The sequence below is a fragment of the Colobus angolensis genome, unplaced genomic scaffold (assembly GCF_000951035.1).
Source record: "Colobus angolensis palliatus isolate OR3802 unplaced genomic scaffold, Cang.pa_1.0 Scaffold386, whole genome shotgun sequence".
Classification (NCBI taxonomy): domain Eukaryota; kingdom Metazoa; phylum Chordata; class Mammalia; order Primates; family Cercopithecidae; genus Colobus; species Colobus angolensis.
In genome coordinates, this window is record NW_012117221.1 from 1,448,139 (window position 1) to 1,465,967 (window position 17,829).

At 42.2% G+C, this 17,829-nt stretch overlaps 1 protein-coding gene across 4 annotated transcripts in view; it reads left to right on the top strand.

The window, feature by feature from the left end:
• AKAP2 (A kinase (PRKA) anchor protein 2) overlaps positions 1–17,505 on the top strand; it is a 128,830-nt gene extending 111,325 nt beyond the window's left edge. For 2 of the 4 annotated variants that reach the window (XM_011954593.1, XM_011954592.1), the window contains exons 3-5: positions 797–975; positions 6,848–6,886; positions 13,402–17,505. In XM_011954593.1, coding sequence (XP_011809983.1) covers positions 797–975; positions 6,848–6,886; positions 13,402–13,500 — 317 coding nt within the window. In that variant the 3' untranslated portion in view covers positions 13,501–17,505. The remainder of the gene's footprint in view (positions 1–796; positions 976–6,847; positions 6,887–13,401) is intronic. The other 2 variants (XM_011954594.1, XM_011954595.1) reach the window with 1 other exon arrangement.
• The last annotated feature ends 324 nt before the right edge of the window (positions 17,506–17,829 follow it).

Consider the following 17,829-nt stretch of genomic DNA (forward strand, 5'->3'; position numbering starts at 1 on the left):
TCACTGACCTCATCTCTCCATCCTGAGGATTCTTGGAGGACATTACAAGAGCTGAAATCTCCCCATTCCCAAGGCTGGTGTGCACCTTTTCCACTGCCTTTGTTGGTGTACACTTCTTAAAGTCTGGGATGCCTCAAACCCTCATGTTTCAGGACCCCAGCAGGTGAGGTAAATGAATGAAGCTGGCCAGTATAAGACTGGGGTGAACTGAAAAGAACAAGCCTCATCCTTATTCAAAGGTTTTATAACACTGAGCTGTCTGCATAAAATGCCTGGGCAGGTCAGCAGACAACTGGCTTCCTCTGCTATAGAGGATAGACCCTGGTGAGGAAAGCAGGAGGCCTGGGTACCATCACTGGCTCCCTGTGACTTCAGCACAGCCTTCCCTTGGCAGAGCCTCAAGCTCTTTCATCTGTTAAGAAGTGGGTCTCTGAGTCTCCAAGGCACCACCACCTCTGACAGTCTAATTCTATGATCTGTGATAGGATACATGTCTCAAAACAACTGGAGCCACCGTCTGTCTGTCCAACATATATTTGTAGACTGTGTGCCGGGCCTGTTTGATCTAACTGACTTTTTGGAACTTGGTGTCCTTGAGATCTTTGGATGGGTTTGTGCATTAACCTTAAGTGCTTTGATCCTGTAATATAATAAAATGGCCTACACTTAACCATCATTCTGGTACCATTCTCTGTGTCAGAGGTTGTTGCTCTTTTATTTGCCAGTTTTCTCTTCTTTCTAAAAGCAGTCATGAGCAGACAAGCTTAGAAAGGGTGTTCTCTTCGTGTTGTTTCAGGGAAAATAGAGAAAGTCAAACCTCCTCCATCCCCCACCACTGAAGGCCCCAGCTTGCAGCCTGACTTAGCCCCTGAAGAGGCTGCCGGAACCCAGCGGCCCAAGAATCTGATGCAGACCCTCATGGAAGACTATGAGACACACAAATCTAAAAGGCGCGAGAGAATGGATGATAGTAGTGTAAGTTTTTCCTCCTTTCCTCTTTCACTTCTCTGAGCACGGCCGTCGGTGTGGTGTGTGGCATTCTAGTCCAGGCACAAATGTGTATGTGGTTGTCTGGTCAGCATTAGGGTTCCGATATCGGTTTTCAAATATGTGGTTTCACATGCCTGGAACTGGGTTTGGGTTTTTGCCTGTTTCAAAAAAAAAAAAAAAATGTTGATCATGCAGGGAGCTGGTTGTTTGCAGCCAAGTATAGCTGGAGTTGACCAGCAAGGCTAGTGTGTGAGATGTTTGGTGCATAGAAAGACAGCATGCAAGGGCCCTGAAATCATCCCTAAATACCTGGGAGCTGATTTCTACCATTGCCCAGTAGAGATTTTATTTCTCTAGAGAAGGCTGAAGATGCTCTTCCTTCAAAGCTGACCCTCTAGGCAATCCCTAACAATGTTACACAGTGCTTAAAAGACCGAGTGTGTTTGGGACTGTTAACAAGCCCACGTGCATAGCTTGATAGCAAAGAGCCAGTTAAAATGACAGTTGAAAACCACATGGCTACTTTGCTACCCCCAAACCCTAGGAACTTGGCACATAACGTTCAAATTAACTGTGAAGGAAGTCATCTGCTCTGTGGTTTCTTTCTCCAGTTAGAGACATAGCAGCTGTTGCTCTACACAGTCCCAGGAGCCTGGAGATCAGCCTCAGGGTTCATGCCAGCCTCCTATGGGTCTTCTGGCACCAGTCTCTTAGCACATATTGAAGTCACCACCTCCTCCCCTGACTGCACTCAAGTCACAAATAGCTTGGGTTGGTTGAGGATCCTACCCAGTTTACCTGAGACAGTCCTGGCTTATGCCCGTTGTGATGCTGGGATTATTAATATCCCCTTTCACTCTTTTGTTGTTGTTGAGACAGGGTTTGTCTCTGTTACCCAGGCTGGAATGCAGTGATGTAATCATGTCTCATTGCAGCCTCGACCTCCTGGGTTCGGGCAATCCTCCTGCCTCAGCCTCCTGAATAGCTGGGACCACAGGCATATGTCACCACACCTGGCTTATTTTTTAACTTTTTTGTAGAAAGGAGGTCTCATTATGTTGCTCAGGCTGTTCTTCAACTCCTGAGCTCAAGGGTATATTCCCACCACAGCCTCCTAAAGTGCTGGGATTACAGGCATGAGCCACTGCACCCAGCCTGCCTTTCCCCCTTGAAAGTGTCCCAGTTTGGGTGATAAACCATCTGGTCACCTTAAACTTGAATACTCTGGAGTTCACAGTAAGAATTCCCTGCTGCTGGCTGGGCGCAGTGGCTCACGCCTGTAATCCCAGCACTTTGGGAGGCCAAGGCGGGCGGATCACGAGGTCAGGAGATCGAGACCATCCTGGCTAACACAGTGAAACCCTGTCTGTACTAAAAATACAAAAAGTTAGCCGGGCGTGACGGCGGGCGCCTGTAGTCCCAGCTACTCGGGAGGCTGAGGCAGGAGAATGGCGTGAGCCTAGGACGTGGAGCTTGCAGTGAGCCGAGATCGCGCCGATGCGCTACAGCCTGGGCGACTGAGCAAGACTCCATCTAAAAAAAAAAAAAAGAATTCCCTGCTGCTTTATTGCCTTTATATCCTAGCTGGCTAAGTTAAAGGATTTCTGGAGTTGAAGCCCAGATACTGAAAGTTGCTTTAAAAATATATGGTGGTAAAGAAAGGAAGAAAGCAGATGGATATCTGGCAGCCTGGCTACTCACTTGGCATCTCCCAGACTTTCCCTTATGTTTACACCTGAACTGCATGGAGCACTGTCTCAGTTGCTGTATTAGGCTGCAGCTATTCTACTGGGCTGTTCACTGTATTAGACAGTGGGATGACGCCTGGCCCTGGGTAGCTGCTGCAGGCATTTCCACTGCTGAACTTCACTGCAAGGGAGCCAGCAGGTCCTTTCGTGAGCCTGTAGGACTTTTCCCTGGCTCCTCAGTCACTTTCACCAGCCCTTCCTTGAAGCCCCACTTCAAAGGATAAAGTTTACCTTAAGAATTTTCTGGAGGCTAGATCATTCTGAAGCGTGGTGCTCTAGGTGTCTGATTTCTTTTCTCCCAGCGACTCTGCTCTATACATCAGCAGCTTTGGTAGAATTTAGCCAAGTGGATGCCCCACACTCTGATGTGGATGGGGAAGAACAAGTAGAACCACTTAGCATGTGACCCATGTGAGTGTTTGCTGAGCACACTCTACTTGTCACTTGTGTATGTCTTTTGTGTTGGAGTGCAGATGATAGGGAAAAATACCCCATACAGACGGGTAGAAGCAGTTCTCACTCATTTCATAAAGGCAGAGGGCTGGAAACTCTTTCGTGCACATGCTGACACTCTGGCAGCCACCTAACAAATGCCCACCAGGTTGGATTTTTCCTTTGCATGAATGAAGCTGCTTGGAATCAAGGTTTTAATATGCTGATTGCCCTTCACTTACGAAGTGAAGAGGCAGCCTCCTCTCTCTATATTTCCCAGTAAATAAACGTTTTGAAAAAGACAGAGACCTAACTAATTAAGCTGTTAATATCCCTGGATCTTGGATTCAAAGCCAAATGTTTTGCACTGTTATTGCTGTTACAACAGAACCAAGTTTGCTGTTGTTGAAAATTCTTAGGATCAGGACAAAATCTACCAATCCACTATATGCTCATTTAAGAGTTCAAATCTAAAACAACAAATTCAGATTGCTTCTAAAGCAAACATATGATCATCAGTCAGGCTTCAAATGAGAGCCCTCTCCTAGCCCTCCCAATTCAGGGGATCTTTTCTCCTTTATCTATGTCGATCGCTGGTGAATGTGTTGAAGTTTACCTGTAGGGATGAACAAAGATTCATTTTTTTTCCTAACTGATCTATGGCCCCTTTTCCATTTTTTTTCTTTAATACCAGAAGGATAGTAATAGAGAGCAGATGGATTGCTGGGGGGTTGAGTTATGTAACTGGCTTACCTATCCATAGAAGCATAAAGTTAATTCTCTTAAAGGTAAAGTAATTCTGGTCTCTAGCCTCCATTTACATACACTATTTTCATCAAGAAACATGGCTTCTTAGACTCTCTACCCTCTAAGCACCTCAGTGGCTCACACCTACATACCCAGCATCTCCCCATGTACCTCCAGCATCACCCCTGGTACCTCCATTTGCCAGTATTCTTTCCAGTAAGCCACTTGGCAGCGTTTTGGCATGCCCTTTTGGAGATGATAAATCATACCTGAGAATCAGTACCTGTCACATGATTAGAATACAACCATGTGTTTGGCCATTGAAATTAGCAGTTCTTTGTGAATTAAGCAAAAATAATAATTATTTTTTATTCTTTCTAAGAAGAAAGCAGAGTTAAAAACAAGACAGGCACTGATCATTGGAATGTGTATAAAGTGCGATATGTTGGACACAAGGATATTGAGGAGAGTGAAAGACAGAAGGAGAAGGATAGAATGTAGCTATGGCGGAAGTTTTGCTGAGTGAGAAACACTGATCTTTGCCATCAAAACAAGTTCAGTGTCCCCTAGGCCCCCGAGGCCCGAGCACCATCAGAGTTTTAGTGGCCTCTGGGGTCCTGTCCACAGGGACTCAGCTCAGGGCCCTGCTCTCTCCAATTTTCCACTTTATAAAAAGTCATATGCAGAGAGGCCCCTGGCTTGTGGGAGTCAGGGAGTAGTGTTATCCAAAGGTTATCCCCAACCGGCCATATTTGTTACTAACTCAGAACTTGAGCAAAGTACTCCCTTTAGTGGCCACAGTCTTCACCCACCTGGGCTGATTTCTTTGTCCTGCATATTGAAGTCACCAATGAGTGTCTCCAGCCTCACTTATTAATGGACCTCTTGGCTAATTCTGGGGACAGGAGGATTACTATCCCCACCCCCACCCACTTACCCAGGGCTGTTTACCAACTTATGCAAGGCCTTTGTGTGAATTAGGAAAAAAGTCACCCTTGTTCCTCTATGAAGATGCAGTCCTGCACCAGCCACACATTTTGGGGGTAGAGCAGGGGACTGGGCTTTAGTACCATTCATCCCTTTAGTCTGACGCTTTTGTGCAGTGCATGCACCACACATGCAGATGCAGCAGTCCTATTCATATTGTGGGTTTCTCTTATCTGGAAATGTTCTCTTATGTAGAAATGTCCCCTTATCTGGGTCTCATACCATTTCTGCTCAGTCATGCAATTCCTAATGGACGAGTGAATCCTAGTTTCCTAAAGGGCTTCTTGATGCCTTGCAAAAGGACTGCCTCCAAGGTGGGGTTGCTCACTCATGGATCTGGAAGACATTTGGATCAGTGGGCACAAATGATGGACTATTTGGATGTTTTTCCTTCAGGCATGAAGAATCCCTTTAGGAAACTATGACTCATCAGTCTGTCCTAAGTGACATGACTGTATTTAGGCAAACAGTATTTTTCCAGCCAATTATTTCCCTAAGCTGACCTGAGCCTCAGAAAGTGAAGATGATGGGTCATTGAGTCAGTGATGCTCATAAACATCTCGAGGGTTTGCTTTGCCTTTCTCAGTTGAAGGGATGCTGACCAGAGTCCAAATCACAGCCTTCTGGATGTTCAGCCCCATCTTTACTTCTAGCACAGGATCTGCTCTCAGTGGGGTTTTCCTGTGTGCTCTCTCTCTCTCTTTCTCATCTCATGACTTAATTACTGAGAGGTCATCCAACCACTCTGTCTTGTCTTAGTAACAAGAGAAGACCTTGTCGGTTCTCCTGGGCTATGTCAAAACTGAGAGTTCCTGGCACACATTACCCTTCCAGACCAGGACATGCATTCAGAGTTGTGGCCATCCTCTCGCTCAGTGGATGAAGGAAGCCCATCTGCCTCCTGTTCCCCTAGACTCTACAGGAAGCTCAGTGATGCCTTGTGCTTCCCTAACTCTCTCTTGGGTTCTCACTCATACCCTAGTGAAGTTGCAAAGGAGAGAGAAGAGCTCCTGACTTGTCAGCCCCCAGCCATTAGCCCAATCATGACAGAACTATAATTCCTAAGTGTTACATATAAGAAGCAGTCAGCAATCACAGATGTGGGATCCCACGTAACTAGTCTATGGCTATCAATGCCCCAAACCAATAAATGCTTTAAATGCCCCAGGCAGTGTAAATTTGTGCTCATTACCATAATTCTGGAGAGGGATGTCCCAAATTGGTCCTGCTATCTCATTTTCCATTGTCAGGCCATTTTTTTCTGTACTTTGCGGAAGACTTTTAGTCTCCTATAGGAACAAAAGGATCATTTCAGTTCCTAAGTGCTCATACTAATAATCCTAAATAATCACCCGAGATTGCTATCAAAGGATGATCCCACTCTCAGGAACTTACCCAGGTCCCCAGGGTTCTGATGAGGGAGGCTGTGTGGTCTCCCTAGGCAGGACTACCCTTAGGCCAGTTTCAGAGAATCTGCCTTCACAAACCAACTCCTGTGATTAGGATCTTCTTTTAATGGAACAACAGGTTACACGACGGCTTTGGGGTTCAGAGAAACATACGGGAAGAGAAAGGCTATTTGGCTACAGATTCTAGCAAATCCAAAATGGCCCCCAACAACCTTGCTGGTGGGCAGCTGGTTGTGTACAGAGGGGAAGGAATCTTGTTAATTCAAAGGGCAGAAAATGAAAACAACGTTTTGAATTAGCAAAGTATGACTTATCTGATTTTTTATTAGTGAACAATAGGGTATCTAGTTGCTGCAAAGGAAAGACTTATAAACTAATATCAGTTGGAGAAAGTTTTGGCGTGGGTGTAGAATGGCCTCCTGGTATTACTTCCCCTCCCATCCTCTTCCGGTGTGGTACCTGTTCCCGGCTAGGGGGTGTTCTGTAAGTGTGTCACTGCCATGTACTAACCCTGGTCTTTTCCCTCTCTGCCAGTACACTTCTAAGTTACTGTCTTGCAAGGTGACTTCCGAGGTACTTTTCAATTTGTTTGTCTTGGTCTTACTGAATGCATGATCCAGATGCATGCTGTTGTGGTTTGCCATTTCCTGATGAGTTAAATGAAAATGGCAAGAAAAATGACTTGTCTCCATATGTATTTTTTTGTGCCTTTTCTGAACTATGAGACTGCCTCAAAATGTTGGAGTCCATGCAACAGTGATACACAATGGTGTGCTTTGCTGTGCTGTGCTGTGGGGGCGAGTGGGAGGGTACTGGGGAAGACCTTGCCTGCTCACGGATCTTGAAGATGTTTGGACCAGAGGACATAAGTGATGGGCTATTTTGGTTTTTAAAGTTTCTTTAGGCATTAATAGCAAGTATACTTGGTCTGGTTGGAAAACAGTGCAGCTCATGCAGATTGAGCTATTGATTTTCACCCATTCTTTGTTTACCTTAACATAAAGCTAGAAAGCTCCATTTTATAGATTTAATATGAACCATCCTAATCTATAAATTTATCAAATGTGAACCATCCCAGGCCTCCCTCCCTCCAATCTTTAAACGTGTATTTTTTAGAAACTCTAAGCCTTGATTTCTCCAAAAGCCTCCTTGTTTAAGAGACAAGGTCTTACTCTGTCGCCCAGGGTGGAGTACAGTGGTGCAGTCATGGCTCACTGTAGCCTTGACCTCCTGGGCTCAAGCAATCCTCCAATCTCAGCCTCCCAAAGGGCTGGAACTACAGATGTGTGCCACCATGCCCAGCTAATTTTATTTTATTTTATTTTTTTGTAGGGACAGGGTCTCTCTTTGTTGCCCAGGCTGGTCTCAAACTCCTGGCCTCGAGTGATCCTCCTGCCTCAGCCTCCCAAAGCATTGAGGTTACAGGTGTGAGCCACTGTTCCCAGTCCCCAAAAGTCTTCTTCTTTCCTTTTACACAGATTTCACAAATATATGTGCTTTGAGAAGGCATATTTTTCTCTTTTAATTTTTTTTCTATTTTGTCCAGTTTTTCTTTTTGCTGAGAAAGCACAATATTTTTCATATTTTTATTTCTGTATTTTATTTTGATTTTAAAAGAATTATTTCAAATCTACAGAATTGTAGAGAGAAGCATTCGTTCATTCATTGAACAATTTTCGAGGCTCTACTATGTGTCAGGCATTGTTCTGGGTTCCATGAATACAGCAGTCAACAAAACAAGTTCTTGATATCATGGAACTGGCATTCAAAATAAGATAAGATAATAAAATAATAAAACCCACCTACCCAGCTTTGTCCATTCTTATCATTTCATGATATTTAATATTTTTAAAAGAATACAATTTAAGCCCTCTCGTTACTTCTCCCAGTTCCCTCCTTCCCTACAATCTCGCAGAGGTAACTATTTTTGAGCTTGTTGTTCATCATTTCCGTGCATGGTTTTATACTTATACTATACATGTGTATATACATAAACAACACCTTATTTTTGCATGTTTAAAGACGTTCTATAAATGGTAAATCATGTTGCAGTATCTTCCGCTCCTGACTTTGTTCTGTCTGCATTGTTATTAGATGTGTCCTTGTTGATCACTGTGGCTCTGGTTCATTCTTTATAACTGCTGTATGGTATTCCATTGAATGAATATATCACTATTTATTCAATCTTCTATTATGGAAATGTAGACGATTTCCAGTTTTTCTTACTGTTAGAAATAACGCTTTTATGAATGTTATTATACATGTCTCTTTATGTACCTATGGAAGAACCTCTCTCTATATCTAGGAGTAGAAGCACTGGCTACTAGCCCGATACATCCTAACATTTACCAGATATTGTAAATTATTTTTCAAGTTGGTTGCATTAACCTGTGGCATAATAAGTTTTTGGTCTCTCATTTAGCCAAAGAATTATATTTAAATGTAGAGCTGACCTGATTATCAGTAATTTTCTTTCATAAGATATCAGATGAATACTGAGAATATCATTCTGTACCTTCTTTAATGTCTAATTGTGATTCTCATCTGGAGGATGGCAGTTTGAAAATTAGGACTTAGCCCGTCTTCCCTTTGAGTCCATTTAAAACAATGAAAATCTGGTTAAATATATCCAAGGAAGATAGAGTTGGGCCCACTCTGTCTTCAATTTAAAAGCAGATTGGAAGATGAAATATAAATATTAATATGAATAGGGTGATACTATTTAACATATCTGTCTTTTGTTTCGTATGTCCAAATTAAAATTGTCTATATTGATTGCTATTCAAAGTTAAGCAGTTCACTTGAATTCCCTAAGCATTAGAGAGAAAAATTAATATTAAAGGGTTGTGAAGAGAGAATTGTTTTTTATTCCCCACTAGACCTGAATGTGAATTTGTGAAAACAATAAAACTTTTATTGATTTATGTAGTTTACTTTTTTTTTTTTTTTTTGAGACACAGTCTCACTCTGTTACCCAGGCTGAAGTACAGTGGTGTGATCTCAGCTCATTGCAGCCTCCGCCTCCCACGCTCAAGCGAGTCTCGTGCCTCAACCTCCTAAGTAGCTAGGACTGCAGGTGCCAGCCACCATGCCCAGCTAATTTTTGTATTTTTAGTAGAGACAGGTTTTCAACATGTTGGCCGGGCTGGTCTCGAACTCCTGATCTCAAGCAATGTGCCCACCTTGACCTCCCAAAGTGCCTGAGCCACTGCACCCAGCCACAATAAAACTTTAAATCAGATCCTTTTTTGTTTTCTGCTTTCCATTTCCATGGGGAGTGTTGATTGCTCCTCTCTGATGTGTCTCCTTCTGGACTCCTTACAGTCATTGGGCAGCAATGTAGTCTGGTGGCCTCAAGCATCAGCTCTGCACCCAGAGGGCGGAGTTCAAATCTTGGTTTTGCCTTCTGCTAACTGGGTAATTCTGGGCAAGTTACTTAACCTCCCTGTGCTTCAGGTTCTTCATATAAAAAATGGGAGTAATAACAGCATAAATTTCGTAGACTAGTGGTGAGGATTCAAACAGTAACATAGAACTTAGGACGTGAGTATGTCTGTTATTAGAGCCCCAGAGACATGTGTCTTTTTGCCCAGAAAATAGAGGAATGAACTTTAGAAAGTAAAGTTAATATGCAGTAATAAACTAGTAATAAAAGCTCTAAATTTGCTAGAGATGCACACACACACACACACACACACACACGTCTGAATTAATTACAGAACAGATGCTCATGCAAATACCTTGGTTTTTGAAACTTCTGAAGACCAGTTGTGGGGCAGCTCTATTCCCAGACAGCCCTGGGTCATAAGCCTTATGAACCCAAAGACAGCTTTATATCAAGGTTGCCAGGTATTTCAGTAATGATGTTTATTTTCTTGTCTGTGCCATTACTAGCAGCTTTAGATTTCACTAGAAATTTATTGTATGGCCATGGTAAGTGATCGTGTGACCATGGTAAGTGGGCATACAAACTAGGGGAATGAATTAAGAAAAGAGAGCTCCTTGTGGGTGTAAGTGAATTATTTGAGCTCTTGACAAGCAGACATCCAAACCCAAGCTATGTTAAATGTTTCCATAGTTATGAATATTATTTTTCTGCCCATTACACTTTTCATCGCTAAGCTCCATGAGGGAAGGGACTATTCTATCCTCAACAAGAAGCACCGTGCCTTATACTTGGTAGGAAACTAATAAATATGGGTAAATTGGATCGATAGATGGCTTATAACAAGAGTTCCTAAAGAGTAGAGCAAACTCAATTTGCCCAAGTTGTTTGAGAATCAAAATAGGGTTTAAATAACAAGACAAAAAACATTCCAAGAGGATGGGGATCATAATTTTTAGAACTTTAGATTTATTTTTAGCTTTGATGTAAACCTTTCTGTTTGTATCTGCAATCTGAAAGGCAAAGAGATGATCCTTTTATACAATGTAGAGTTCTTTATAAAATGTCCTATATTTGTATGCCACTTCATAATGTATAAATCCCTTTCACATGATGATAGAAATAATTATTCCATCATATTAGGCTCTATTTGAGAGCTTACTATGCACTGGGAACTGTACTTTACATACATTGCCTCATTGATTTCTCTGTCCAACTTTACGCTGTAGTTTTTATGATCCCCATTTTACATGGGGATACTGAGGCACAGGGGTAAGTGACTTTTCCAAGGTCACAAGGATTTGAAGTAGACCTGCTGGACTTCAGAGACCACAGTGCCTTCTGAGTAAGCCTGTGAAGTGGAGTAGCTGTGTTCTCCATGTTATAGATAAGAAATGTGAGATAAAAGATGAACAACAAAGGACAAAACTGGAAATAGAGCCCAGGACTTCCACGTGCAGTCCAGTGCTGTTTTTCAGTTCTGTGCTACCACACATTAGACTATTAGAAAATTTCTCTATTTAACTATAGCAGATTTGGAAGTATGCTTTCCTCCTACTAATTTCTTATTCTTAGATATCTGTGGATATTGAGTGAGTGACCATGATATGTTTATATGCAAAACACATTATGCAAAACACACATGGCTTATGTGCTTAGCAGTGCATCATTCATTCAGCAAACATGACTGAGGAAGAATGGGGGAGGCTTCCCAGAGGAAAACACGTTGAAGCTCTTGGTGGTGCATTTATTTGGCAAAGGTGCAGACAGGCAGGTTGAGATGGACCCCCTGATCTCCCATCTACCCAGAATCTGCTTATGTCTGGGCTCCCACCTCAGCCTGTAACTGCATCTCCTTGCTTCTCTGGAGTTGCCAACTGTATTAGTCAATTTTCATACTGCTATGAAGAAATAACCAAGACTGGGCAATTTATAAAGAAAAGGAAGTTTAATGGACTCACAGTTCCACATGGCTGGGGAGGCCTCACAGCAGAAGGCGAAGGAAGATCAAAGGCATGTCTTAAATGGCAGCAGGCAAGACAGTGTGTGCAGGGGAACTGCCCTTTATAAAACCATCAGGTCTGGTGAGACTTACTCACTATCATGAGAACAGCATGGGAAAACTCACCCCCATATTCAGTTACCTCCCACGAGTCCCTCCTGCTACACGAGGGGATTATGGGAGCTACAATTCAAGATGAGATTTGGGTGGGGACACAGCCAATCCATGTCACCAACATCACTGTCCCTTGCCTAACTGATTATATTTAGAATAAGCAATGCCTTCATTGCAGTTTGGATAATCAACCAATGTTGGTTCTATTGGACTTTTCTTTTTTTTCTTTTTTTTTTTGAGGCGGAGTCTCACTCTGTCACCCGGACTGGAGTGCAGTGGCCAGATCTCAGCTCACTGCAAGCTCCGCCTCCCGGGTTTACGCCATTCTCCTGCCTCAGCCTCCCAAGTAGCTGGGACTACAGGTGCCCGTCACCTCGCCCGGCTAGTTTTTGTATTTTTAGTAGAGACGGGGTTTCACCGTGTTAGCCAGGATGGTCTCGATCTCCTGACCTCATGATCCGCCCGTCTCGGCCTCCCAAAGTGCTGGGATTACAGGCTTGAGCCACCGCGCCCAGCTGGACTTTTCTTTAAAATCAAAAACTATAAGTCCTAAGGAAATGCCAGAGCAATTGGTAAGAATGCCTGGGCTTGTTTTTGCTGCAGTGTCATGATATAGAACCATTTTTCATATGTTGGCAACCTAAGTGCCATTAATCTGGAATCTTTTCTTGATCAAACTGAAACTGGAGCAGATAGGCTGAAGTCTCTTCTCAGGAGTCCATGGACTGCTCTAGTGAACGGAAGGAAGGGAGGCTCTCCCTCAGTGGTAGTGAGCCTACTTGTCCTTAATGTTGTCACCTTTCATTTCATTGATTAGCCTATGGGGTCCGAGGTTGCATCAGAATGCTGAGATTGCTTTTATTGATCCAATAACTTTTTTTTTTTTTATGTAATGGCTTTTTTAGTTTAATTTTGCCCAAGTAGGTTTTTGTACTATAAATATCATCATGGCTTATATAGATTTGCAAAGCTTGATGGACTGAATCCACACTGGTCTCATTGTTTGGAATTATTTTCTGGTTTGCTTGTTTATGAAGAGACTGAGATCATCTATAGTGTGCTGTCCAATATGGTAATCACTAGTCACATGGAGCTATTCAAATTAAAATTAACTAAAATGAAATAAACGTAAATATTTAACTTTTCAGCCACACTAGCCCTATTTCAATTGCTCAATAGCCACGTATGGCTAGTGGCTACCATATTGGAAAGCAGAGATACATTTTCATCATTGCACAAAGGTCAGTTGGACAGCACTGATCTGTCAGATGTAGAGATCTGCTTTATCTGAAAACTTGATGCAGAATCATAGCTAGTTCAAAAACTTGCAGAACATTTCATGAAAATTAAATCTCTCTATAGTGAAAACTAGGAGTCAAGTAGCAGATGAATTTTGGCTGTGAGATGAATGCATAACCAGAACTGCCTATTCCCATTTTTCCAGTATCTCTCCTGTCTCCCAGCAGTACTTTATCACTTTCTCCTCTCAAGTTGATAAACAGAAAGGAAGAAAGAAACAAAGAAGTTGGTTTGTGTTCATAATTAACATCCATGAACTCTGCATAATTTTTTTCCCTCTCTTTACAGGTCCTTGAGGCCACACGGGTTAATCGAAGAAAGAGCGCACTGGCTTTGCGATGGGAAGCAGGGATCTATGCCAACCAGGAGGAAGAAGACAACGAATAAACTTCTCAACCCAGGAAGCATCTGTGGTGCTTGGGAGACCAAGAAACCAAGAAATTTAACAAGTGAAAGCATTTTAATGGACTATTTATTAAAGTGCAAACAAACTCAGCAATCCTTATGTAGACCAGAAGCTGCAATACACAATGATGAAACAAAAAGGAAGTCCACCCATCAGACTCAGGACACCCAGGAGTCAAAAGAGAAAGGACTTTTTTTGGTGACTCAATCCCCATGTCTGGTTTTGGGCCAATCCACAATGGATCCAAAAGGACAAAAGATGTTACAAGCAAATCAACATAGTTGCTACAGGCAGAACTGAGACCAGCCTCTCCGGGTGATGAAGGACAATGGTGATAGGGCCACTTAGAGAGCAGTAGGGCCCAGGCTGGTGCAGCCTACATGGCACAGGATATTTCCCTGCACCAGTTTCCCACCTGTCACTCGCAGCATCGGAGGGTGTTGCATTAACTCCATTTTCTCCAGCAGCCATAAAATGAATGGCGTTTCTCTCCATATTTGCCCAGAAGAAGCAGTTATGATTCCACTTCTCTTACATTTAATTATTTTTAATTGAGAACAACTCATGATCACAATTCATAAAATCGATGTTTTAAGACAATATTTCTTCATGTTGCAAACACAATCTATTCTACATGAGGAGGCTGAGAAAGGGGAAGAGAAAACCAAACCAAATGGATGATGTTAGCTTTAGGATCGTGTCTGCTTATAATATTCGCTGATCTGCAGTTTATGAGAACACATTTTCACAGTTACGTTTCTTCATAGGAAAACTATATTTAGTGGGCAACAACTATTTTTATGATGGGATGAGTGAATATATACATGTATAGAATCTGTACACATTGAACAACTTGGTTCAAGATGGTGGGGGCATTTTTAGAGTGGCAATAATTGAAAAAAAAGGTGAACTCTGCCTTGGAGAGGTAGATGACAAGAAATAAAAAGGTGTTTATAACTATTTTGTTTTGTAAAGTGGGCCTTAGAGATAGGAAGAAGAATGATGGATTCTTTTTGGATCAGTCAGAAAGGAAACACGAAAGAAAAGTCATGAAGGTAGAGAGAGAAAAAGGGAGGGAGGGAGGAAGAATGGGAACGAAATAGGAGGTAAGAGATACTATTTTTGCTGAGCAACCAGTGTTTTTCAGGATGATACAAATAAAAATATAGAATAGAAATTTAAGTACAGGCTTGGAATCAGCTACAAATCCTAAAGATGGGGTGTGTGTGTGTGTGTGTGTGTGTGTGTGTGTGTGTGTGTACACCATTGTGTGTTTGTGTAAAATGCGTATGTTCAGGAGTAAGGGTGTATGTGTGTATGTATGTGGATTAAAATTCCAGAGTGACCATGGCACTTGGGTGTACAGGTAATTCCTCCAAAGCTGTTTGCTGGCTTCAGGAGTGGAGTGAGAATTTCTTTTTTATGAAAAGGGATATAAAGGCACCGAGCTGATGCAGTATTTGTAATATTGAATTGACCTAACAAGGTATTTGCATGAGTCACAATTGCAAAGTTTTGAGCAGTTTTGTAATTTGACATTTAGGAAAGTCTCCTATTTATTCTCATGCTTTATATTCATGCTTAGTATACTATAGAGGATGCCAGCTTTAATCTTTCCGTCATTTAAAGCAATATGATAAGGGTATTCAATAATTGGTGCCCTAAATTTCTGGATGAGAAAATTTTCAGTTCTGGCCTTGAGAAAAAAAAACAACCAGCTTTCTTTTTTTTTTTTTTTCTTTGTTTTAAAACTGTGGTTTTTAAAAAGCAATAATTAAGTCAGACCTCACTAAAAATCATTTTTGTTTTTATATTATGTCATAAGCTCTAGTGTGTTATTCTAACAAGTAGCAATTTCACAAAATTTGTATGTAGATGTTAATGCACATTTCCTTCTTTTATTAGACTAGTGTTGACTCTTGGGGGGGACATGTATTCACAGATAAGAAGTAGGCACAAAGTAAAAAATGGAACCATCTACTAACAAGGATCCTTTAAAACTGCCAAGGGAACCAGTAACTTGAAGCCACATTCTACAGATGGCAGCCAAAAGAGCACATGGGCAATTGGCACCATCTTTATATGGTTCGTTCTCCTGAATATTTTGAATGAATTCTCAACAAAATGTGCTGGCCGCTGGGGTCACAAAACAAGTAAGATCCCTGTTGCAAGAAATTCATTTTATAGTGAGGGAGGCTGGCATGGAGACTAACATTCTCAGGAAAATGAGATCTGTGTTAGAGTAGAAGTCCTGACATGAAATGGGAGGACCCAGGAAGGAGGATCGTCTTTACCTGAGGATTTCCAGCCAGAGGTCCCAGATACCTGGGCTGAGAACCCAGCAATAGGGGGGCATTCCCAAAGCAGGCACAGGGATAAGAACAGAGGAGGCAGTAGCATTGCACAGCCCCAGGCACAGTGGCAGTTAGGATGGCTGGAGAGTAGGATAGTTCTATGGATTGCACAAAAAATGTGATGTGCTTCATGTTTTCTCTGACTCATGGATCTGGTAGAGACCATAGACATGATATAGACTAACTTCCCCGTTTTTCACAAGAGGAAACCATCCTTATGACTCACCTTAAAGTTTTTTGTTCTGTTTTGAAGAAAACCATGTGCTACATGAAACCTACATTTGACAAGAGAATGTACAGCTAAGAGAAAAGCTTAAGAGGCCACACTATTCATGGAATCCCTTTAGAGGCAGATGATGTGGTCTTTGACCACAGTTGACTGAACCAGAGCACTTATTGCTTAAAGATACAGAGCTGGGGGTTCTTGGGCCATGCTCCGTGTGTGGATAAGGAAAGAAATGCTGTTTCTGGGACTCTCCCACAGTCACGAAGCTGTTTTCACTGTGGCCCCTACATCTCTTAATTTTTGCTAGTACTCCTGTGCTGCCTTCCGGATTACTGCTGTCTATTTTCTTGCTCCACTCACTGAAGATCCTAATATAATCCCATTAAAATGTAAATTACAGTTTACTTGGGAGAGCCAGATTTTCTCTGTGCTCTTGAGTTTTTTATTCATTCAAGAAACCTTGGGCCACCACTTTGTACATAGCACCGTGCTAGGCTCTGGGATCCCAAATGGACCCTTTTAACTTTCTGAAGATGGGACCGTCCCCTGGAGGAAAGTCATTCCTGCCTAATCCATCGAGAGAAAGAGGCTTACAAAAAACTTTGCCTCTGATGCTCGGCCCCACCCCCAAATAGCACGCAAGCTTGTTAACCTCATCTCTTACAAAATGTTTAGATTCTGTAGATGTTAAAAGCCTTTCTGGAAGTATTGCATTCTGCCGTGTTTATAGGTGTTCACTTTCCTCCGGAGCTGATTAACTACTGACATGCCTTGGCTTTCTCATCCAGAAATTGTGGAAACAGGGTCTGTCAGTGGCAGGAGGCCGGGCTGTGTTTTACTTGGATGACACAATGCAATTTACTTGCCTCTTCATACCCATGCATGCTGCTCACCCTAGACAATGACATATAAGCCGTATATAGATCAATGTCCACATATATATACACACACATATATATAAAGCATAACAAGGAACACTAAAACAGTGTTGATTCTTGTCTCTGAAGATGAATAATTAAACCTTTTTTTTCCCCAACTAAAGAATGGATTTAATTAAACTAGATATTGAAAAAAAAGTAGCCTAAGTGTTAGAGATGGTGAATATATTCCATTTTAGTTTAAAGAACCAATTTCCTGAATTTTAAGCATTCAGTGAGCTGCCAATTTTGATTTTGTGTTGCTGTTTACCCAAATTATATTTTCTTTGTTTTTCTTCTTTTGGGGGAGGAGGGGGAAAAAGCAGCAATACTGTGTTTGGAAATTATACTGTGTATCTGGCTTTCCTGTGTATGTTAACCACTTAAATGTTATTATCCTGCTTTGGTTTTATAGTGATTGTGAGGCATTCAATGCAAGTATACAGTTATTTTCTCATTAAAATCCAATGTGTGTTGAGTTTTTATAAATAATGGCTGCTTGTTTGACCGTGAGGGAGGGTGGAAGACTGGGCCAAACAGTGGCACGCCAGCGTCCTTGGCCGCTACTGTGTGACAGCTTCTGCTTCCTCATGTTTGGAACAAAGGAACCAATCTGAGCTGAGGGGACACTGCTGCACCAGGCTGTTCCCACAGTCCCCTTTTCAATGCTGTCCCCAGCCACCCTGGCTAGATGCCAGAAGCTGCAGGTGCCTCTTGAGGACATAGACTTGAAGCCACAGCAAGAGCTGGACAAACAGCAGGATGAACTGTAAATTCCAGCCTTGCCTGTAGCTTTTGGCTCTAACCTTTAGA